The sequence below is a fragment of the Thamnophis sirtalis genome, unplaced genomic scaffold (assembly GCF_051295495.1).
Source record: "Thamnophis sirtalis isolate CommonGarterSnake01/CBP01778 unplaced genomic scaffold, rThaSir2_p1.2 scaffold_5, whole genome shotgun sequence".
Lineage (NCBI taxonomy): Eukaryota > Metazoa > Chordata > Lepidosauria > Squamata > Natricidae > Thamnophis > Thamnophis sirtalis.
The window spans coordinates 34,003,780-34,026,948 of NW_028261385.1; the positions used below are offsets into that span (position 1 = coordinate 34,003,780).

A 23,169-nucleotide genomic window follows, 5' to 3' on the forward strand; every position below is an offset into this window, starting at 1 on the left:
TTATTCAAACAACAGCTTCCACATCTCATGTAGGATTCCTCTGAGTCTGGAAAGCTGCATGCAACTTGATGTCCGTGATCCTTCTTCTAATTTGTTTTCCTACATTTCTGATTAATTGCTGTGGCAACTCCTGCTAGTTTTATTATTAGAAAATCTTCTTCCTTTGTATCCTAGAGATCATAGTGTTAGTGCCAAAATGACAGATGTTGCTGGGCCTTATTGTAGGAAATCCTGCAGGACCTATAAGTCATGAGAGGAAGCAAGTTGCTTTAATGTTCTGTCTTCAATAATCTTGGCTCTGTCCAGATCACTTGGGAAACAAGGAGACAGCTGTAGATTCTTACGTATTTAGGTATGCTGTATGGGATTCATCACCATTTACAGGGTTTTGGTGACAAATTGATGTACAGAGCTCCCTGCAACCAAGCAACCCTAAGTCGCAAACAAGAATGGCAATTCAAACATCATTTATATGGCAGCTCATATGAAGAATGATGCAAATTTTTGATATTGCAAAACAGGTTATTGAATTAGGTTTTTTTTAAAGAAGGGAGGAAACAAGTTGACTTCTAAAAATACTCCATTACTATCTTACAGTATAAAAATGCAGAAATGAAGCAATATTAAATGTTTGACACATTCAACATATATGCCATAGATTTTTATAGACGACCTTAAAATTCTTTAGGCATCATACATTTTCGCATTAAATCTATTAAGTCATTTTCCTATACCATGTTAAGGTGTCATCTTGATCCAAATGTATCATCAAGCAAATGTATGTATGTATGTATGTATGTATGTATGTATGTATGTATGTATGTCTTGGAGGTTATCTGTCCAGTAAAAAATGGAAAGTGGTTATCCAGCTGTAAATGACTCTTGTAAAAACAGGCCACAAATTCAAAATTAACTATTGTTTAGTTTCTTAATAAAAGGTAAAAAAAGAAACTGTGTTGTGTCTTGTTTCAAATCCTATGAAAATGCAGAAGCACCTTTTTATTTTTATGTATGTCTAAAATGGCCGGGTTGCACATCTACATACAAGTGTGCATTTCAGTGCATATCTATGTGTGCATATGCATTTTGCAACTCACTATCACATGTGGGCCACAGAACTGAAAACAGAACTCATCTGTTTTAAGATGAGTGACCTCTCTGTGTTTGGTTGTAACAGAGCAATATGGCTACATCTCTGGAATTAATCCCACCAGTTTACTTCTCTTAAAGCTACAGTATGTTTGCTCATTTTAATCAAGAACATTTGACAACTAAATCATACAAAGATCTTCATGTTTAATGTTCTGTTTCATCTCTGGGAGCTGACACAAAATATGCCAGCATAAATTTGCTCAATTGAAACAGCAACCAAGCATTTTCTCTAGTGTGGCTGGGTCTGAGAAAAAAACGCAAGTTTTACTGATGACCAGTGTAGTAGCTGATTGTCAGAATCAAGAAGCTCCTGTCTACCTCATAAATCAACCCCAGTGCTCACTCCTATCATTCAGGTATTGGAGAGACTATTTTTTTCAGTCATATTATTTATTTCCTAGTGTTTGAGTGGCCTATCCATGACAGCTGATCAGAGGAGAGGAGGCTGCATCACAAAGCCATCAGAGGAGCTGAGTGGATCCTGATCCTTGACCTCTTCTTGCCCACCAATACCAACTGGAGCTGGCCATAGAATAGACGAGAATCACCACAAAACAGTACTTCCAGTCTCCTGAATCAGTCCAGAATACTACTGAAAGCCCCTGAAAGATCCAGGAGACCCAGTTGCACCACCACATCCTTTCAGAGATCAGTAGCAAGCATGGCCAATGCCATCTCAGTGTTGTTTTATGGCTTGAACCCAGATTGAAAAAAATCCAGATAATCTGCTTCATTCAGGGCCTTCTGAAGCTGTTTGCCAACTACCCTCTCCACAGTCTTTTCCAAAAAGGGATGGTTTGACACAGGACAAAAGTTATTACCATGGCTGAGACCATTGGATAGCCTCTTGAGTAGGAGTGCATCATGGCCTCATTCAAGGTAAGTGGCACCATCCCTTCCTACAAAGAAGTATTAACAACCATTTGGTTCCAGCCACATGGCATCTCCCACAACGCCTTAACCAACCAGCAGGGTCCAGAACACAGATGACTTAGCTGTCAGCTGCAAGGACCTTGTCCACATCCTCAGGATCAACCATCTGAAACTTCTGCATAACAGGGCTCAGACTGTCTCATTAAGTTGGCTGTTATTGCCTATGAGTTGGGATTAAAACAAAGGTGCAGAGATGTTCCTCAAGAACTATTAGGTTCAAATTGAAATTGGGGAGACGTGAATATGCTCAAAATATACTGGGGGAAGGGAATAACAAAAAGGCAAGGTTGCTATAACTGAGTTAGGCAACCACAAGATGGCAGCAAAGAATTAAATGTGTTATCAGGATATTGCCAACTCCTACAGCAAATGACCCTACAAGGTCATTTTTCTGGCAACAACTAAGTCAAATCCTCCCCTAAATGTTCAGGGAACCTCTTAAGTAAAAAAAGTGTGGCACAAGCAGATAAAAGGTACAAGTGACAGTAAACTATTTTGAAATGTAGCCGTTGTCTTCATGAGTGTCCAGATAACTCAACAATAGTAGCAACAAATAGGAACACTATAATTAGCTGCCTTGTATAAAGGATTCCAAACGTATTTGCTACTGGCCCAGCTGAAACGGAATCATTTTTCTAGCTATTAACATTGATACCAGAACATTTTATACCAGAAGTTACCAAATTCTGGACCTCAGATACACTGTACATGGAATCATTTGGAAGTTCCTCTGGCTAGTTAATGTAATTAAGTAATTCTTAGGACAAAAACTTTTTGAAGATATAATTATATTGGATTGATAAGATGTATTAGTGTCCTACTACTATTTATTTTTCTTTTTACAAGGTATGAAAAATTATCTTCTATGATGGTAGCTTTATAGGAAAACTGGTTTTGGTTTCTTGTAGACAAGCTGTATTCAAGAATTTTTTGCCTTCCAGTGATTTAGCACAAAGAGCTTTTGTTCTATTTTTGGAAAAGGTTGCCACAATGTGAACGTTCAAGTGACTGTATTACATTTTATGAAATTGTGCAACAGTAATATAAAACATATCTTTAATTTGAAGCACTTAAATTAAAACGCTATAGATTATTTTGTTAGGGGTTGACAAGTTTGTCCAAGGATTATCTTTCTGTCCAAGATATTGCATTCTGAATTTTATATATTTACTGACTATCCAACAGTAATTATTAATACATACAAGAACAAATCTGAGATCACTTGATCTTGAAAACTTTGACAATGGTCAAACTTTGATAATGGTCAGATGTACAAGCTTGATTCAAAAGAAATGCATATTTCCTAAGAGTTATGTTTACCTGAGATTAAAAAAAAATAAGGCCATTCGCTGGCTCCCCAAAAACATTTGTTAGCTGTCTCCATCGTTTAAAAACTGTTGGTAAGTACTAGAAGCAATTTGCATCCAGTACTACAATGTAACAGTCCTCTAAATTTGAGTTCCTTATGTAGCATATTATAACTTGTTCGCTATAGTAATATAGTATTATGCATAATATGCATGTTATTGAATGTTTATATCAGTGATCGCTAACCTTTTTCTAAAGGTATGCCAAAAGTTTGTGCATGTGCGCTATTGCATGCCCACCCCTGTGCATGCACGAGCAACCCACATGTGCGGGGGCTTCCCCCCCCCCCCCCCCGAGGCTCCGGAGGCTTTCCTGAAGCCTGGCGAGGGTGAAAACAGCCTCCCCCGGCCCTCCGGAAGGTCAAAAATCAAGGTGCACCAGAGGGCTGCTGTGCTGGCAAATATGGTTCCGCATGCCACACGCGTGTCATAGATCTGCCATCACAGGTCTATATTATTTCCTTACACATATGCAAGTATGCATTTCAACTCATTCTTTCTTTTCTTTATCTGGGTTTTTTCCTCCAACTTATCTTTTTTTCTTCTTCACATATGCAGTTTTCTTTTAATTGAATGATTTTAGGGTTGATGGAACATTTTATAAATAATGACAATTATGTATTTAGTTACAAAATAGGTTTCTTAACGTTCAGTCTTTGCCTCTAGTAAATTTCTTACATAAGTGTTTCCACGAACATAAAAAACCCTAACTTTTAGCCTAATAAAGATACTGCTCTGATTTGGGAGGGTTTTTTCTCTTATGGCTATTTGGCATATTAACTTTTTATATAATAATTTAATACATTTTTTTTAAAAAAAAGCATATATCATGTCATAAATTGTATGTCCAAAATTTTAGACACATATTTAAATGAGATGTGATACTTTATATCATTATTTTTTCCCAAGAGGCCACATGAGAAACTGGAACTGTTTTGGAGGGCTGCCGCCCCACCCCCCCACCAGCCCCGCCCTCTTTTGCTGCTGCCGCCCATGCCACAGGCTAGACAATGTGGCCCGTGGGCCATAAAATGCCCAAGGTCTACACTATATTATTAGACTTATATAAAATAAGAAAATATTATATACATGCTTTATACTAGTTTACTAGCCCTGTGCTAATTAAAAGATATTTCATTACCAAACAATAAGATAGATCGTGACCCGACAAAAGCGCAAACGTCATAAGCGCGCCAACACCGCGGCGCTAAAACCACGATGTCAAAAGCGCGACGACAACAGCACGCCGACAGAAGTGCGATTTAATTTAAGGTAAGATTTACAGTTAAGTTTAGGGTTAGGTTTAGGGTTACGTTACAGCGTGGTTTTGTCGGCGCGCTTTAGGGCTAATTCGTCGCTCATTCGTCGCGCGGTTTTGTCACCGCACTTTAGACACCGCGGTTTAGTCAGGCGCGCTTTTGTTGTGCGCGCATTTGTGGTGGAACCAAGATAGATATCTGTCAAATCTGAACTTAGTAGTTCAGAAGAACTATTAGAAATACATCAGTAACACTCAACCTTACTTATTTCTGGAGCTGTTATTCCATTTCTTTACTGATGTGACAATTCTTTATTCTTATTTGCCAGACACATCATTCACACCTGAGTGTCTTTGACATATAGGAAAAGTGTGCAAAATATACACAATTCAATGAATAAACAAGCTCATCTCAAACACCTATTGTTACAGTTACATTACAGTTTAGTTGAAAGAACACTCCCTTTGCTAGGAATTACAGCATTCTCTGTAGTGTTATTACAATTGAGTTACTCAGTAATGGACTTATCAAAATAGTTATCTATGGTGTGTACTAACAAGTATACATTTTATTTTAGTTTAATCAAATCTAAACATTCTTAATTATTTTTGTCCAGAAAAGCTAATAAGGAAGGAGTACAACTGGCAATTATTTTTGTAATTTTATTTGTCCATCTCAGAAGAGTGAACTGCTTAAACTATAAACACATAATTTTAAGAACATCTCAATCAAGAAGAGTATTTGTACATCTGCTCCAAAATACAGTATAGGAATCTTCTGCCCAAATGAGAAAACAGCACCAAAGTTTAATATGGCTCTGCTTAAATTTAAGCAAAATGTTTTTTTTAAAAAAAAAACATTATTGTAGGAAACAGATGTTTAATCTCTGAGAGGATGGTTGACTGAAAACATGCCTGTTTTTTAAGTGTTTAGTACCTTGGTATTTTGCTAAATATTGCTCCACATAATAGCCTCCCCCAAATTATGTTAGCAACCCAGATGAAGCTAAATTATATTTAACCTAAAATACACTCATATTTTCCCTACAATCTTAAACTCAGGCTTTGTGAAGGAGATGTAACTGAATGCAGTGTGACTTAAAAGCACAAATCTGGAGCCAGCAATTGTTATTGAAGAAATAACCCTTTTACATAATGGAATTTCCACAAGCATGACTCATCTATGGAACCCCTGGAAGAAATGGCCAAAGCTGGGTCCTGGAGGGTATGTAAAATAATCAAGAATATGCAGGACTGTGTTGTGCTTCTGTAGAAATCTCAAAATTGCAACACTTGAACCAAAGGAAAGAAGATCACACTTCGGCCGTATATAATTTCTAATTGCAGTGAGCCAGCATAGTTTTAAAAACACTTTACTAGCTTAGCTACAGAATATCTTATCTGTTTTGTTTTAACTGGACAGTCCTACGGTATTTAATAAAATTATTTCAATAGGATGAAAGATGAGGAATCTCTTCTGTCTGTATAACCATGTGGGAAAAAAGTAGATAATGTTTGAGGTCTATGAATTACATTTGCCTGTATCATCGGCTCATTTAATAATGATTGCAATTTTTATTGCTATTAAATTGCTGCTAATTTACGGTACAGTTTTGGATTTGAATGTTTGTTTCTTGAAAAGCTCTTTCAGCTGTTGTTCAGTTGTTGCTTCTTTCTGCTGTATCAGATCGCCCTTGGTCATTTCCCAATCATCTGGCTTTGACAGTGAGGGACAATATGGCCGACCTGAAGCAGGTAACATATTCTCCCAGTACTCTTTTCTAGCCCTAAGTACAAAACAAACAAAGCTAATTAGTGGCAATAAGAAAATGGAAAATGGCATATTTCTAATCTATTGTGTCATGACTATCAACAGTAATTATAAAAACCAAGAAAGAGAAAAGCTTTGCGGCTTGTGGATGCACAGTGAGCTCTAGACTGTATGAAGAGGCATGCACAAGCATAATATCCTAGGAAGAGTTCCAGATAGTATTTAATACCTGCAGAAAAGAAAGTCAAAAAAGTTAAGGCGCAAATAGAATCTAGACTCATAAGGTATGTAAAAAGTCAGTTTGCTAACAAGAGGAAGAAAAAAAGGAAGGGGTAAGCCCACTGCTTGGTAAAGAAAGAAGATTTTAAGAGGCGACAAGGGGAAGAAAGAGAAAGTTTCTAAACTCCTATTTTGCTTCAAGGGGAACTGTTGAAATAGACCTAAGCAGATCAATTATCCCATGGAGACAATCAAACGTTAGGCAGCACCCAGCTACTATAAATGGGTTTCTAAGTCTCCAGGACTAATACAGTTACATCCATGAGATTTCAAGGAATTTGAGAATATCATCCTGAAATCCTTTTTCTGATCTGTTGAAAAATCATGGAGGATGGGTTTAATGGCACAGGATTAAAGAGTGAAAAGGGGGAAAGAGTACCTAAATAACTATTATTTATGTTATTATACATTATTATTTAGAAAATAATGTATTGCTTGGCAGAATATATCACGCTGATCTCCATTTTTATTGGGATCAGTTTAGCTGATCATAGGAATGTAATAGACATAGTGCCCTTCTGATTTTGCAAAAAAATTGATGAACTTTCCCTTAAGCTTCTAGCAGAGAAGATAGCAAAATATGGACTGTGTTTAGTTATGTGAATTAAATCTTATGAGAACATATACAGAAGACCCAAAAAGTAAATCAAAGAACAGAAACAGTTGGAGGCTTGTTTAGCATGGAGAAAAAAAGACTATGCAAAAACATCTTAGCTGTCTTTGAAAGGCCATCATCGAGAAAATGGAACAAACTTGTTCAGTGTGGGTACAGAAGGCAAAAATAATAGTTTAAATTATAAGGAATCATATTGTAATTGGACATTAAATAATTTTTCAACAGTAAAAGTTATTATTATTCAAATTATATGCTGCCCATCTCCCTAGAACTCTAGGTCAGGGATGTCAAAGTCAATTTATTCAGGGCCACATCAGGGCTGTGGTTGATCTTGGGAGGGGGGGCTCAGCTGGGGGGGGCATGGCTGACTGGGTGGGTGTGACCATCTTGACACCACTCACTGGGCGTGGCCGACTGGGTGGGCATGGCCAGTTTGATACCACTCCCTAAACTGCTGGCATGTTTCCTCTTCGGCACTGGGTAGCCTGGGCCCAAGCCACATGGGCTGGCCCCTTACATTTTCCAGTCTGGCCCCACAGGTCAGATCTGACCACATCACAGGCTGGATCTGGCTTACGAGCCTTGTGTTTGACACCCTGCTCTAGGTGATTCAGTAACAGAACAGACTGGATCATAAAATACTAGACTCTCTTTTGCTAGAAGCATTTAAAGACAGGCTGGGATAGTTTTTTGTGAGGCATCTCAATAATGGATTATAGAATAGGACAGGTGGCTGGAACAAATGATCTCAAAACATTCAGTTTATCAATTGGAAGGCAGCAGAGTGATAGTATATGTTCTAGCTCTATTGGGTTTTCAATATCTGAGCTGCAAATATCCAGGCAACCACTGGATGGCAGCAGAGAGATAATTTTAACCACCACTTTAGTTAGCAACAGAATTTCTGGTCCCAATAGTTGTAAGTTGAGGAGTAACTATATTTTAAATCAATTATTTTACTACCAAAATTAAAAGTACACTTACCTTGCTCTAACCCAGGGTTTAGTATGCATACTCAAATCACTCCCCCAGCTACCATGTTTTTCAGATGCCCGGGGTAAAAAACCCTTTTCTGGGGCCAGTTCTTCAGCAATTGCTCTGATATGATATGGTTCAAATCCACAGCAGCCTCCAATGTATCTGATCCCTAAATTGTAAGCTTCTCTTGCATATTTGTGAACATCCCATCGGGTTAAAATTCTTGGCTCCAAAGCTGTAATGATATGAATTTTTAAATATTCATTGTAATATTCAGTTAATATTATACACAAAACCGGTAAAACATTAGCATTATCCTCAAGAGGATTCCTTTGACCTCCACGGACCAAGTTAGGTAATTATGCATTTATTTACTCCTACTTTGGGAATGGTCTCCTACCACAAAGTTGACCTAATCTTAAAAATTACTTAAAATCACTTGGATTTTATTTCTATTTATACCTTCTATTTACAAACTAACATTCCTTTCCACTCAGCTTTTGGTTTCTCTGTTTGTTGCTGCAGGTGTCCCCCCTGCCCCCCTCCAATTTAACAGCATTTTTGTTCTCTTTTCATCAATCCCTACATTTATTAAATACAGACCCAACATCCCCAGGGAAAATGCAAAATATAGTTTAACTGGAGAGTTGTGGAAAAAGCTAATTCAACTGGTTTCCATCCTTGGGCAAATTCAAATAATGTAAACTCCCTCATTTTCCTCTACTACCATTCAAAAATATTTTAATCTACCTATGCAAGTTGTAGTTAAAGTATCTGTGAAGAAATCATCACAATCTACTCTAAATTGTACCTTAGGTTATTCTTGAAAAATGTCTTTATTTTGGTTTAAGTTATCCAATATTTACTTGCATTCTAAGCAAGACAGTGTAGATTTCATTTCAGATCAACCATACACAAGTCTTCTCTAAAATTATGTGTGTAGTTTTAATCCCAGCATGTATGTGATTTTAATGTTTTTGCACTATTTTTCTTGATAATCTTGATAACCACAAAAAAAGAGCAATGAAATCTTACCAAAAGGAAACTCTGGTAGATCAATGAAACCCTGCTTCCCACAATCAGGGGTATGAAAAGCAAGTGGCTGTGACATCAGGTGTGCTTTTAGTTTCGCAGTTGCCAAACCTTCCTTCATGAGTTTTATAGTTCTAAGACAAGTAGCTGGATCAAAGTGACAGTTTACTCCAACAATAGAAGCCCCTAAGAAACAAGAAACAACATTTTTTGTAATACTTTTCAGAGTCAAGATTTTTAAACATAATGCCCAGCATTCACCCCTTTTAATCTTTTGTAAAACTAATTGCATTTTAAAGATGCATGGATGAAATCACCTTAGAATAGTGAGAAGCTATATTTTTGTCATGATGAAAATCACTAAAAAGCCAGAAAAATTGAGAAATAGAAGTACAATGTTTTTCTTTAATTCTTTTAATTATTGGATAGGAATATCAGAACATAGGCTACCTTGGAAAGTGGGAAAATTATCCCAGAAGGCAACAGCAAATCACTTCTATATTATTGCCAATAAAATTATATTCATGAAATTGTCAGAATAGAAGCTTTAATCGAAATTGATACTGAAAGTAACATCTTACCAGCATTAACTAGCCGAACAGCACATTCTCCTGGTGGTACACCATCCATGTCTCCTTCTGGGCCAATGCACAGAGTAACTGCAACTGGCAACCCAGATTCTTTTAAAGTTTCAACTGCCCATGTGGCTTCTTCAACATGTTCAAAATACTAGCAACAATTTACAAAAAGAATTTACAAAACAAGTTGAGGAACAATTTTTTAATTGAAAAAAATGCAGTATGTCAAGATAAAAATAAGAAGCCAAGTTGTTTTTAAAGAACAGCTGCAGATATTTACAAGTAGTTTTTGACTTATGATCACAATTGAGCCCAAAATTTCCATTGCTAAGTGAAACAGTTGTTAAGTCAATTTGCCCCATGTTACAAAACATTTCTTGCCACAGGTGTTACATGAATCATTGCAGCTGTCAAAGTAATACATTTTTGTAAAATGTATCTGGCTTCCTCCATTGACTTTTTTTATGTCAGAAAGGCACAAAAAGTAAACATGTGACCCTGGGACACTGCAACTGGGACATAAACATGAGCCAGGTGCAAAGTGTCCAAATTTTGATCATGTAACCATTGGGATGATGCAATGGTCGTAAGTGTAAAAAATGGTCACAGGTCACTTTTCAGTGCCGTTGTAACTTCAAATGGTCACTTAATAGTTGTAAATCAAGGGCTACATGAATTGTCTATGACAATTGCCACAGCCAGCTCGCCATATCCAACCTGCCACAGCCAATTCACCACGGCCAACCACGCTGCAGGACAACTTGCTGCAGGACAAAAGTTGCACTAATGTGAAAGCAATGGTGGAATAGAATCATTAAAGAAAAGATGCAAAAGGAGGGACAGAATGAAAAGCGAATGGCAAAATTAAAATAATTTGCATTATTTAAAATAATTAAATAGAATTGTTAAATTGTCCCACAACAAGTTGTCTTGCAGTGAGTTGGCCATGGCGAGTTCGCCTGCTGCAAGTTGGCTGTGGGTGAGGTGGCTGTGGCAAGTTGGCCACAGGGAGTTTTCCACAGCAAGTTGGCTGTGGCAAGTTGTTCCATTCCCACCCATACAACCAAAAGTATCTTTAACCATATAACAACTTACTTTAAATCTTGGAACTAGTGGTGATTTCTTAATTCAATGTGAGAACTTTCTAACCACTTCGATTCAATGCTTTAGTTTGAGGCCTGGGTTACCATGCCAAAGGAAGGATATACCGTATTTCTCGGAGTATAAGATGCATCCCCCCCCCTAAAAGAGCGTGGAAATGTTGGTGCGTCTTATACACCGAATACAGCTATTTTTGGCCTCCCAAAGCCCCGCCCATGGATCCAATTTTTGAGAAAAACGGGCCGTTTTTCGCAAAGACGGGGGCCTTTTGCCTCCCACCAGAAGCACTCTGCAGGTTTCAGCAGGGCTGGGGAAAGAGGAAAATGCCCCCGTTTTGGTGAAAAACAGGCAAAAAATGGGCCATTTTTTGCTAAAAAGGAGATGTATTTGTCTTCCCCCACACACCCCCAGGAGCACTCTGCAGGCTTCAGCAGGGCTGGGGGAAGGGAAAAATGCCCCTGTTTTGGTGAAAAATGGGGGAGTTTTTGCCTTACCCTAGCCCTGTTGAAGTTTGCAGAGTTCTCCTGGGGGCCAGGGAGGACAAAAAGTTTTTTTTCTTACTTACCTCTTTGAAATCTTGGTGAGTCTTATACACCGGTGCATCTTAATAGTCCGAAAAATACAATAAATATATCCATATAGGTATATATGTATGTATGTATGTACGTGGGTTCATGTGTCTGTGCATGCATCATATTATCAAGAAAGGTCTTAGAATTTGAAGTACAACTGAGGTACAATACAATTCTATTAGGAGATGTACACAGACTTTGCACAAATTAAAGCTTTCTTGGGCAATAACACTGCCAATCTCTTCCATACGGCAATCCTATTTGCCTTGTCTTTCCTTATGTCATTAAGAGTACAAATAAAATAAAGACAATAAAGACAATACTTTTCATTTGTCAGTGAATTTATTTACCTCAGCAATCAGGAAATCCACTTCTTTTTTGATAAAAACTTGCAACTGCTTTCGAAAGATTGCTTTCACTTCAGTTTTACTCTTGCTGCTTAAGTATGAAGGTGTTTGACTAACACCTCCAGCCACCAAAGCATCACCTTCTTGAGCAACTTCTTTTGCAATGTCACAAGCAGCTTCATTTATTCTCTGCCCCTAATGGTATGAAAAGATTGAAGTGCTAATTTTTATTATCATTATTTAAATATGCTGTACGCTGCCCAACTCCCAGTGACTGTTAGTGGTTTACAAGTGACTGAAAACATGGAAGCAAGGCACTAAAAACAGGAAACAAAAAAAGAGTAGATGGCAGAATTACAAACCTGGTGGAACCAAACAAAAAACAACCTAGATTAAAAGAAGGCTTCAGTTATCCTTATCAAAGGCCTGGGTAACGAGCTAAGTCTTCGGGCCTCTTCAAAACAGAGTATTAAATAATATACATAATAGTGTAAGAAAAAAAATAAAAGTCACATATATTATACAGTTAAAGTATTGTGCATTTTATCAGTCAGCAATTCCACAAAGCAAGCAATGGTTGTCAAGGGTTAACTGGCATATTTTTATACATGAGAATGGAGCAATACTTTGATCATTTCCAATTTCAGTAGCCTACAGAAATGCAGTATATACGGTATTGGAGAAGTGCAGCTTATCCTTTAAACTTGATCTTTGCCCAATTAATTACAGATAACCAAGGGAAACAAATAAAAAAGAAGCCTTATTAAGAGAGAAGATGACTTTGACCAATTTAACGTAAATAGTAGTAATATCCCATTTCGGGGTAAGGAGTTTAACCAGGGATGGCAGATCAGCATGAGTCTGGACTAGACTTGGAAAGTTTATGGCCTGCAGGCTACATCTGGTCCTTTGACTGTCCCCATCCAGCTTGTGCAGGTAATGAGGGGCAGTATGGAGGTGGTGGCAGCGGTACTCCATAATAGCTCCAGTTTCTTATGTGGTCCATCAGAAAAATTATCTTCCCCTGATTCAGACATACATAAATCTCATTATAAATCCTAATATCTATGAGTGTTCCTTTCATCAGTTTCTCCTATGTCAGAAATCAATAAGTGTTTCCTTGAATGGGAGACAATATTAAAAAATAAAATAAAATAACATGGCTGAAAAGCCATACTCCTTGAGATCATTTTAATTTTATATTTTGTAAGGTACTTATTCAAAATATTTAACAATATGATTTCAAATAGAATTAACAGCCAATTCAAAACCTTTGGAAAATAGAAAGGTGCCAGAACAATGTTAGTGTGGATGCCAGTCAAATCTCTCTGGAGAGGGAGTTCCATAAGTGGAGTGCCATTATAAAAAAGCCATTCTCTCCCTTGTAAGAGACCCAACTTATTCTCTTTTAGTAAGGGCACCTGGAGGAGAACTTACTCATTTTTTAAAATCCAGATAGATATATAAAGGAGAAAGGATTCTTTTAGGTAACCTGTCCTTAAGCTGTTCGGGTATTAAAAATCAAAACTCGCATTCTGAATTAGATCTAGAAAGAGACCAGCAACAAGTGTAGATGGCAAAGAAATTGGCAGGAGAATGTTTCCATCATCAAATCTCAGTGAGCAATCTAGCAATAGCACTTAGACTTATATACCGCTTCGCAATGCTTTACAGCCCTTTCTAAGCGGTTTACAGAGTCAGCATATTGCCCCCAACAATCTGGGACCTCAGAAGAATGGAAGGCTGAGTCAACACTGAGCCTGGTGAGATTCAATCTGCCAAAATTCTGGCAGCCGGTGATCAGCAGAAGTAGCCTGCAGTACTGCACTCTAACCACTGTACCATTGTGGCTGCTCAATTTTAAAATTTACAGTGAGGTAGAAAATGCAAGGGAGGTTAAGATCTCTATGTGGTAGGTTGTTCTACTCCTGAGTTCCAGTAGTAGTATGATGGAAAGCAGTGCAGAAAGAAGAGCAACAAAGCTGATTTGGGGCTAAAACATAAAGAACAATTGCTGGATGTGGGTATATCTAGTTTAATGAAAAAAAGGGCTACGGGTGGTATAATAGCAGTATTCCAATATCTCAGGGGTTGTCACAAAGAAGATGGCAGTCAAGTTATTCTCCAAAGCACCTGAGGGGCAGGACAAGAAGCTTTGGATAGAAACTAATCACGGACAGAAGCAATATAGAATTAAGAAGAAATTTTTTGACAGGTTGAACAATTAATCAGTGGAAAAACTTGCTTCCAGGAGAATGCTCCAAAACTGTTAAGTTTTTAAGATGAGGCTGGACAACCATTTGTCTGAAATGGTATAGGGCAGTGATGGCGAACCTATGGCACTCGTGGCACAGGTGGCACGCGGAGCCATTTGTCAGGGCACGCGAGGAGCTACCCTGTCAGCTGGCCAGCGTCCATGTGTGCGCTGGCCAGCTGAGTTCACCCTTTTTTAATGCCATTTTTCGCTCTCCCCAGGCTCCAGAGGCTTTTTGTAGGAGGGTGAAAAGAGCCCCCCCTGGAGGCCCTGAGCTTCCCTGAAGCCTCCGGAGCGCAAAAAACCGGCCCTATGGGCAAACCAGAAGTTCAGGAACAAGTAGAGAAGAATTAAGCACTTTGTCTAGACTCATTGCACTATAAAGAAAATGTTGTGCCAACCATTTCTTCTTTTAAGAAACTTTTAACTATTAATATTAAAGCATTCCTGAAACTGGGAAAATGTAAAAAAAAAAAAAAACCTGGGCAACTAAGTATTGTTTAACATTGTGTTAGTGTTGTTAAATATTAATTTAACAATAAAGATACAAGTAGTCCTTGACTTACGACTATTTGTTTAACAATCATTTTAAGTCAGATGCTGAAAAAAGTTTCTGATGGCCGGTTTTTGGACTTAAAACCCCCTGTGATATGATCACAATTTGGGTTCCTGGCAACTGGCATGCATTTACGAGCATTGCAGTGTCCTGTGGTCATTTGATTACCATTTGTTGCCTTCAAAGCTTCCAGCAAGCAAAGTCAATGGGGGAAGCAAAGTATATTTAACAACTGTGTGGTTTGCTTAGTGGCTACTGAATGACTGTGATAAAAAAGGTGGTAAAATTGGGGTGTGGTTCATTTAACAACTGCATTGTTTAGAGATGAAAGTTCTGGTTCGAATTGTGGTCCTACATCGAGGACTACGTGAATACTTTTGCTTAAACTGTAGCAACACAAAAGTATCAAGATTAAATACACATTTTTTAAAAACTCTGCTTACTTGTCAAAATTACTAATAAGAAGCGGTTGAAACTACTTACAGAAAATTTATCAGCTGCATAGTTTCCTCTGTTCTCTAATTTATCATCACTGGCATAAAAGCTGAATGTCTGTAAAACATTTGCTCCAGCCCTGAGGAATTCTCGATGAAGCTGACGAACTACAAAATATTGAAGCAAAGTCAAGAGTTAAACATACCGTTAGCACTGTACCAGCAGTATCTTTTAACAAACCCTATTGCCCCTATGATTCTAGGTCCCGTCTTGTGTCCGAAGTATCTTGATTGAATGTTCTTCAATGACTCAACATTATTCTGTTATTATTTTTCAAAAGTCATAATTGACTTCTTTAGAAAACCTATTACTTTAGCTCATAGGAATCCTGTGCAACATAGCTTGTAAATGGTACATGATGAATTATTATTAAATTATTCCGCATGTAGATCCACACAGATATACAAAACGATAAAATTAGGAAGAACACTAGGCTCACTTCACAGATGTTGATTTGGGCAAACAATGTTTCTAACTTGCTTTTCCCTGCATAAAAAAACAGTAATGTGATTTACATCAATTCGAAAAACTTCTACATGCGCAAGGTTAAAAGGTAATATCTAATTAAAAACCTCCATAAAGCCTCCGTAAACTCGTATGGGTAGAAGGGAAAGGGCTAGATTAACTAATTTTAACTGGACTGGAGCAATATGTTTATTCTACAACTGGGTCACTATCCAATTCAGAATATTTGATTTAGAATTTACAATAGAATAGAGCTGGAAGGGACCTTGGAAGTCTTCAAGTCTCAGGCAAGTGACTGTCTAGAATCTACTTAGAAACATGGAGTGATGGAGTCCCCATGATTTCTGGAGGCAAGCTGTTCCACTGGTTAATTGTCCTTACTGTTAGGAAGTTTCTCCTTATTTCCAGGTTGCTTCTCTCTTTGATCAGTTTCCAACTATTATTTCTTCTCCTGCCCTCTGGCACTTTGGAGAATAATTTGACCCCCTCCTCTTTGTGGCAGCCCCTCAAATTTGATTTGATGAATACATAAATATACATTACCTGCTTCAGGGTTTTCCACTGTAGCTTCAGGAGTCCAAGGTCCAGCTTTTACATAACCTCTCTTTTCAAGAGCAATGACAAATCCTCCATCACCAATCACAATTTCTCCAGCATCCAGCCGTTCTAAAATACCCTAAAATGACAATAATGAATCCTTGTTCAAGGTTCAAGGTTCATTTTATTTATATGCCGCCCTATTCGCGGCGGGACTCAGGGCGGCGCACAAACCCAAAGGTGGGGAAGGGAAACACAAGAACTACAACAAAAAGTACAGGGAATTTAAAACAACCAACAGCCACACGATTCGAGAGGGGAAGGGAATTGATCGACCCCAGGCCTGCCGACATAGCCAGGTTTTAACAGCTTTTCGGAAGGCCTGGAGAGAGATGAGGGTCCGAATCTCTGCGGGGAGCTCGTTCCAAAGGGCTGGAGCCGCCACAGAGAAGGCCCGCCCCCGGGTAGTAGCCAGATGACATTGGCTAGTAGACGGAACCCAGAGGAGGCCTAATCTGTGTGATCTAATGGGTCTTTGGGAGGTAATTGGCAGCAGGCGGTCTCTCAAGTACCCAGGTCCAATACCATGAAGGGCTTTATAAGTGATGACTGTAAACTTCAAAAATAATGTGAACCTGATGGTAGCACTGAAGTACAGGTAGCCGTCACTTAACAACTATTTGAAGTTATGATGGACCTTTCAAAGCAAGCAGCTTTGAAAAAAAGAATCTGCTTTTTTGGGTTACTCCACAAAACACAAAGGTTTCCTCCTCGTGCTGAATAGAGAAGCCTGAATGTTGCAACCTGACATGGGTCTGCTGACAATGAAGTTACTTTCTCCAGTATCAGCTCAAGTTTCACAATATATGGCCTGCTCCTTCCCAGCCTCCTGATTTTTGCCCATCTTCAGTAGATAAGCAATGGATTTTAAGAGGTGGAAGAGGACTGTTTGGAATCCAGTGGTGGAGGCAAAGTAGGCACAGTGCTTTAGGAACCCAGTATTTGCGGGAGGTGGGGGAACTAAATAGGTGAGCATGCTGCAGCAGCTCTCCAAATTTAAGAATTCTACGTAAGGGAAAATGATTGGGTAGCTTGTGTAGAACTTTGAAACAGCTTTTTTTTGGAGGGGGTAACATGATTTCAGAGTTTATTCTAACTATGGTAGTTTAAAGTGGTATCGGCTTCCTAACCAAAGAAAGTGGGTGGTAGAGAATAATTTTGCCTAATATAAGGACTGGAATTTTGGTGTTAACTTCTTGTATTTTAGTTGCAATAAAGATTTGGAATTTTCCTAGTCATAATTTGAGGAACTATTCCAGTACAAACATACTTACTACCCTGTCTACCAAACACTAATGTGAGTTATTATCATTCTAAAGTGAGAAACATTTTATTTTGTGTGCAGAAAGAGACCAGAACAGATGGATTGTTTACAAGCTTTCTTTAACTAAATGTAAAAAGACAGAGGATCCAAGCTATATATATATATACTGAATCAGACAAGGGTACATACAGGCCATGAATTTCTACTGTACAGCAGGGCCCCCAACCTCAGTTCATGGACTAGCACTAGGCCACAGCATGCCAGAAACTGGTCTGCACAAAGAAGCAAAGCCCCATCCATGGGATACAGGCAGCATGCAAAACCACACCCGCTCCGGTCCATGGAAAAACCTCTCTTCATGGAACCAGACCCTGGTACCCAAAAGATTGGAAGCCACTGCTCTACAGCAATGGATTTCAGTTAGAGGTCTCTTTCAACTCTTCCTGAAGAGTTGGTTACGATGTAGGCATCATCATCAATTGTAATCATCCCCAAACCCCCATAACTTTAACCTTAAACTGTCTATTGACCTCACCCCATTCCTAAGAGGTCTGTAAGGGGTCGTGCATAAGTGCACCAATGTGCCTACCATCCCTGTCCTACTGTCCCCACTTATTCGTATCCATTTCCTGTATTCATAATCATGTTTATACTTATATCTGTTATCTTATACAAGCTTGACAAAACAAAACAAACAAACAAACAAATAAATAAATAAAATAAAGATATTGGGAATGGAGTATAAAATCTACTATGAGCAAAATGATCATGATCATCAGTAGGCTGAAATTGCTTCTTGGTGTTTTTCCTAGTCAGTAAGAGAAGTATCTGGTCTGCTTTCTGAAGTTATATTTTCCTAAATGTTTTATAATGAATTATTCTCAAAGGAATGGCAAAATACCATTGAGATTATTTAGCCCTCTATATCAGTGATGGCAAAGCTTTTAGGCACCGAGTGCTGAAAAAGTTGTGCAGAAATGTCGCAGGAGCACATGTTCATCAGGACAGCGCTCCAGAAAAGCTGAACTTCCCGGGTTTTAGCATGCATGCATACCAGATGATCAGCATGTCGGTTTTCAGCACTACCACGTGCTCAAAGGACAGCTGATCGTCACGCACACATGCGCACCGTAAACCTGGAAGACAAGCAGGCAAGGCTGTGTGTGCCGGACAACATGGCTTCGCGTGGCCCTTTGGGCATGCAGGCCATAGGCTCACCATCACGGCCCTATATTATGCTCATAAGGTATGACAGCTGTCCTGTTACTTTTCATAGCTGCAGAAATTTGCCCTTTACTATCAGATTCAATTCTTCTTGAATGTTTTCCCCACTACACCAGGGGTGGGTTCCTGCCAGTTCTAACCTCTTCTATAGAAGAGGTTCCACAAATCTACAGTGCCATTTAGAACCGGTTGCAGTTCCCTCCCCCCGCACATCATCAAGATGAAAAGCAAGAGGAGGAATTCTGGAAGTTGAAGTCCACAAGTCTTAAAGCTGTCAAGTTTTGAACACCCCTGGGTTTGTTTTTTTTTCTGAAGGGTTGGGGGTGCAAGTGTAACTTGACAGTTTTAAGACTTGCTTGCTTGCTTCAAATACCAGTTTCTGAGCCAACATTTTGGTTGCTAAGCAAGAGCATTGTTAAGTGAGTTTCGCCACATTTTACAAGTTGGCCACTCCTACCCAGTCACATGGCCAGCAAGCCACTCCCACAAAGTAGACCACACCTACAGAAGAGGTTCTAAAAAAATTTGAAACCCACCACTGCCCTATACATACCTTTTGGCTTCTTTTTTTCCAGAGGATTACTTGATCAGATCAAATTTATAAAACTCTGATTCCCAAATGAAAACAATATGAATTGGATCTCACCCTAACACCATGGAAATACATTAATCAAAAAGTGACCAAATAATTTCAATTATATATGATGAAATTAACTATTCTGATGAAGAAAATAAAAATCACATTGAAAACTTGTGAAGCAACAGGATTTTTCATGAAGAATCTCTTTTAATTAATACTAATGGTTAACCCTCTGGTTTTATTAATTTTCAATTTTACTGATGATTCCCACTACTCTTACAAAAAATTTCTTTTTTGTACTATTAAAAGTTGAATTGATTATATCAAGTAATCCTGTTTTCTTCAGTTACTTTTATTTAAATTTATCACTTTACAAAGAGTAATCCACCTTTTAACAGAGCCAGTTCTGTCCTTTAGCTCAAATAACTTTTCTTATAAGTTCTACTCATAATAGAAAAAATATTATTTTTATTTACATGTGTGTGATTATAAAGCAGTCAACAATGCATCTCCTCTCTAAAAGGACAAAAATTCCAATTTTTGCATTTACAAATATGTATTTCAGTATATGGAAATAGCAAGTCAGCTGTCAGTCTTAACTGAACCAGCTTTATCCGGAATCCTGTTTGTCCCAGAATGGGACTACTATGTCATAAATCTGTGGGTGCATAAGTTAGAACTATGGAAAGTGTGTTTAACTATCTTTTCCCAAATGCAGGAAATACAATTGGGCAGCTATTTCTGCCATCAATTTAATCAGCAGCAAAAGAGCCAAGGGAGAAAAGATAGTTGGCATTCATTTGTCTCAACTCATGGTTGGTAGTTTCCTGGCCACCGCTCCTACTCTTCTAATTCCCAGAACTTTGCAAGACCCTCCCAGGAATATTACCGTGAGGTTTCTTAATATGCAATCTCGCCAACCAAGAGGGCCACTTTCCTTGCTTTTCGTTCCCTGCAAAAGAGAACGGATAAATGCGTCCCTCGTTCTTTTTACCTTCTTTGCTTTAGAGCTCCCTCCAATAGGTGCCATGACGAAGTATTCCCGCTGGATGCACTTCTCGTCCGCCGCAGAGCCACAACTCTCCCTTAACCAAGCAGGGTGAGCACAACCCGCCAACCTCGTATTTTATAGGCTGGAGGCTGAGGTGGGCGGATTCGGAGGCCGGGGCGGATTGAGAGAGGCCTGGAGGTTCTTTGCGGTCATGGTACTCCCCTTTCTGAGCTCATCATCTATACCTCGACCGCGAGGCGAGGCCCCTCTCGCACGACTGAATAAAGCCGCTTGTTTTCAGACGCACATCCAGAATATGTACTTAAGAAATAAGCAAAAACGGAAGGGCCGTTTTGGAGCAGCCTTTCCTAAATCTTAATATTTTTGGAACGCGTTGACCCCAGCTCCCATCATTCGCAACTACCACCCCCCTCGTCTCCAGACGTCGTTACGGGGGCCTTGGGAATCCTACTCCAAACTTTCGGATGATACCAGATTGGGGGAAAAGGCGTAGTAAGGCATTTCTTCCACCGAGAGACTATGATGTAACGTGCTATGATTTCCACCACTGACCAATACATAGACACGTGTATGCATGTGCGAACGTTTTGGTGGAGATACCGCTAGGGGGGTCTGTTTCTTCTGCTTAAGCAGCTCACACGTACTATTATCGGGATTTAAAACCAGTGCGCCTATTAGTAGATTTAGACTTAGACCAACATTATTGTCACTTTGAATGTACACTTAATTTCTACACTAGTTAAAAAAACCTGAAGATTTACTCGGTCTCGTTTGGCTGCAATGTTTTTCTCTAAACTTTCATGGAAAGGCAAGTTAAATGATTTTTTTCTAATCCAGCCAGTAACTTACTCATCGGGCTACGCATCGGGCAAACCCAATCGTGTAGGCATACCGTTATGAGTAAATATCAGACGATCCCAAGATTCCCGCTGCATTTCTGCTTCCCTTCTCCGGTCCCGAAGATAGCTCTATTTGCCACCCACCCACCCACATCCTACTGCAACCACTTGGACGGAGCCCCAGGAGTGTGGCGGGACGACACCATTCGGACCCTGTCTCCTCCCTCCAAGGAGGGCGGTTCCGGGCCCCTCCGCTTAGTCTGCCAACTAAGGGAACTCTAAGTTTACTCAATTGCTCGGTTTGAAACGGAGACCGGGGAGATCTTTGTGCCCGTGGCTATCCACTACTTGTACTAGCGCCTTCGAGGGGGAAGCTATGCTCCGGGGAACGCGGAGATTGCTGATCGCAAAACTGCGAGCTAAACAGCCCGCCTTTCCCGTGTCGTCTTCTCGAGATTTTGCTTGCACCACTCACAGGTGGTGAGTCCGGCTTCAGTTCTCCCTTCTATTGTTGGCGGGGTATTTTTGCGTCTCTTTTTTCAGACAGTACAAAGGCGAGGGTAGGCTACAAATACAGTTTTGGCCTCTCCATGGGCATTATAGTGAGCGGCTTGGTTTGCGCAGATATCTACCCCGCCCCACTCCTGTAGGCTGCCCATAGAGTGAGGCGATACACATCTCTTAAATCCCCCATTCCTAGGTATTCCAGGACATTAAAATAACTTAAATGTTACAATATTGACAAGACACAGGAAGGGGAGATTGCATGTGTGTTACTTTTGCCCAGAGTCTAGATAACAGCAAGCCCAATATTTATTTATTTGCATTTTAGTCTAGCCTTCCTCCAAAGATATTGGACGGGCAGCTGCTGTCTTCTTTAATTTTCGAACAAAATGTCACTCAAGAGGCTTTGAGACCAAGCACAAAGTTGAACTAAGCTGCCCCTGATCTATGACATGATTGCTCGCCCCATAATATGTTCATTTCATTACTAAAGCATGCCCGGTTGGATCATTAAAAAAAAATTTGTGACCAAATGTACCAGTCAAAGACACATTGCTGTTATTTCGCCTTTTATTTTTCAGTGGATTTTTGTTATGGTAGAAAAAATGGGAGCAGAAGAAAATATATGTTGGTGAGCTGCATGTGATGAAATCTAGCTATTCAGTGAAATGACAAAATAATTGCATAATGAATGATATAACTGGAAAGGTCCTTGAATTTTATCCCTGTGTTTGCACAGCACACTTAACTTGGTTACGGAATTACTGTACTGTAATCTATTTTCTTGGATTGCATAATATATTAAATTATAAGTTAACTAAGATGTCTACTGAGTTGCTTAACAGGGTAAATAATAAAAAGAAGCAAAGTTAAAACATTAAACTCAGTACATTGTGTACATGCAAGCATTAAACTGTAACTGACCGTATTAAATGTTACAGAAATTCAATTGATAAACCTATTTCTGGCATATTTAACATGAAATGAGCACAGTTCATCCATCTGATTGTAAACTACTCTGCAGCATTTTAGAATAACTCAACTGGCTTCTTGGATAATTACAGGTAGTTCTTGACTGTTGTGTTCATTCAGTGACCTTTCTAAGTTACAACGACACTGAAAAATGAGTTATGACCTTTTTTCACACTTAAGACTGTTGTAGCATCTCCATGGTCACAGGTTCAAAATTCAGATGCCTGCCAACTGGTTCAAACTTATAACAGTGGCAGTATCTCAGGGTCATGTGATCACCCTTTGTGACTTTTTGACAAGCAAGTCAGTGAAAAAACCAGATTCACTTAACTATGTTACTGATTTAACAACTGAAGTGACTCACTTAACAACTGTACCAAGAAAGATCATAAAATGGAGTAAAACTCTCTTAAATGTTTTGCT

At 39.0% G+C, this 23,169-nt stretch overlaps 2 protein-coding genes and 1 long non-coding RNA gene across 4 annotated transcripts in view; 2 read left to right on the plus strand and 1 right to left on the minus strand.

Annotated features, from left to right (window-relative positions):
- The first annotated feature begins 1,542 nt into the window (after window positions 1–1,542).
- Window positions 1,543–6,509, plus strand: LOC106544493 (uncharacterized). The gene is made up of 2 exons (XR_015696666.1): window positions 1,543–2,031; window positions 5,773–6,509. It is a non-coding gene; the product is annotated as an uncharacterized LOC106544493 (long non-coding RNA).
- LOC106544491 (betaine--homocysteine S-methyltransferase 1) lies at window positions 6,277–20,571 on the minus strand. Its single transcript, XM_014060770.2, has 8 exons — window positions 20,414–20,571; window positions 16,298–16,430; window positions 15,278–15,396; window positions 11,988–12,179; window positions 9,968–10,115; window positions 9,390–9,572; window positions 8,361–8,589; window positions 6,277–6,497 (listed from the first exon to the last, which is right to left on the minus strand). The coding sequence occupies exons 1-8, from the start codon at window positions 20,447–20,449 to the stop codon at window positions 6,311–6,313; spliced, it is 1,227 nt and encodes a 408-aa protein (XP_013916245.2). The 5' UTR covers window positions 20,450–20,571; the 3' UTR covers window positions 6,277–6,310.
- Window positions 20,572–21,558: 987 nt separating this feature from the next.
- DMGDH (dimethylglycine dehydrogenase) overlaps window positions 21,559–23,169 on the plus strand; it is a 41,562-nt gene continuing 39,951 nt past the window's right edge. Inside the window, exon 1 of one of the 2 annotated variants that reach the window (XM_087715604.1) lies at window positions 21,559–21,750. In XM_087715604.1, the coding sequence (XP_087571730.1) occupies window positions 21,647–21,750 (104 nt within the window). In that variant the 5' untranslated portion in view covers window positions 21,559–21,646. The remainder of the gene's footprint in view (window positions 21,751–23,169) is intronic. The other variant, XM_087715605.1, reaches the window with a different exon arrangement.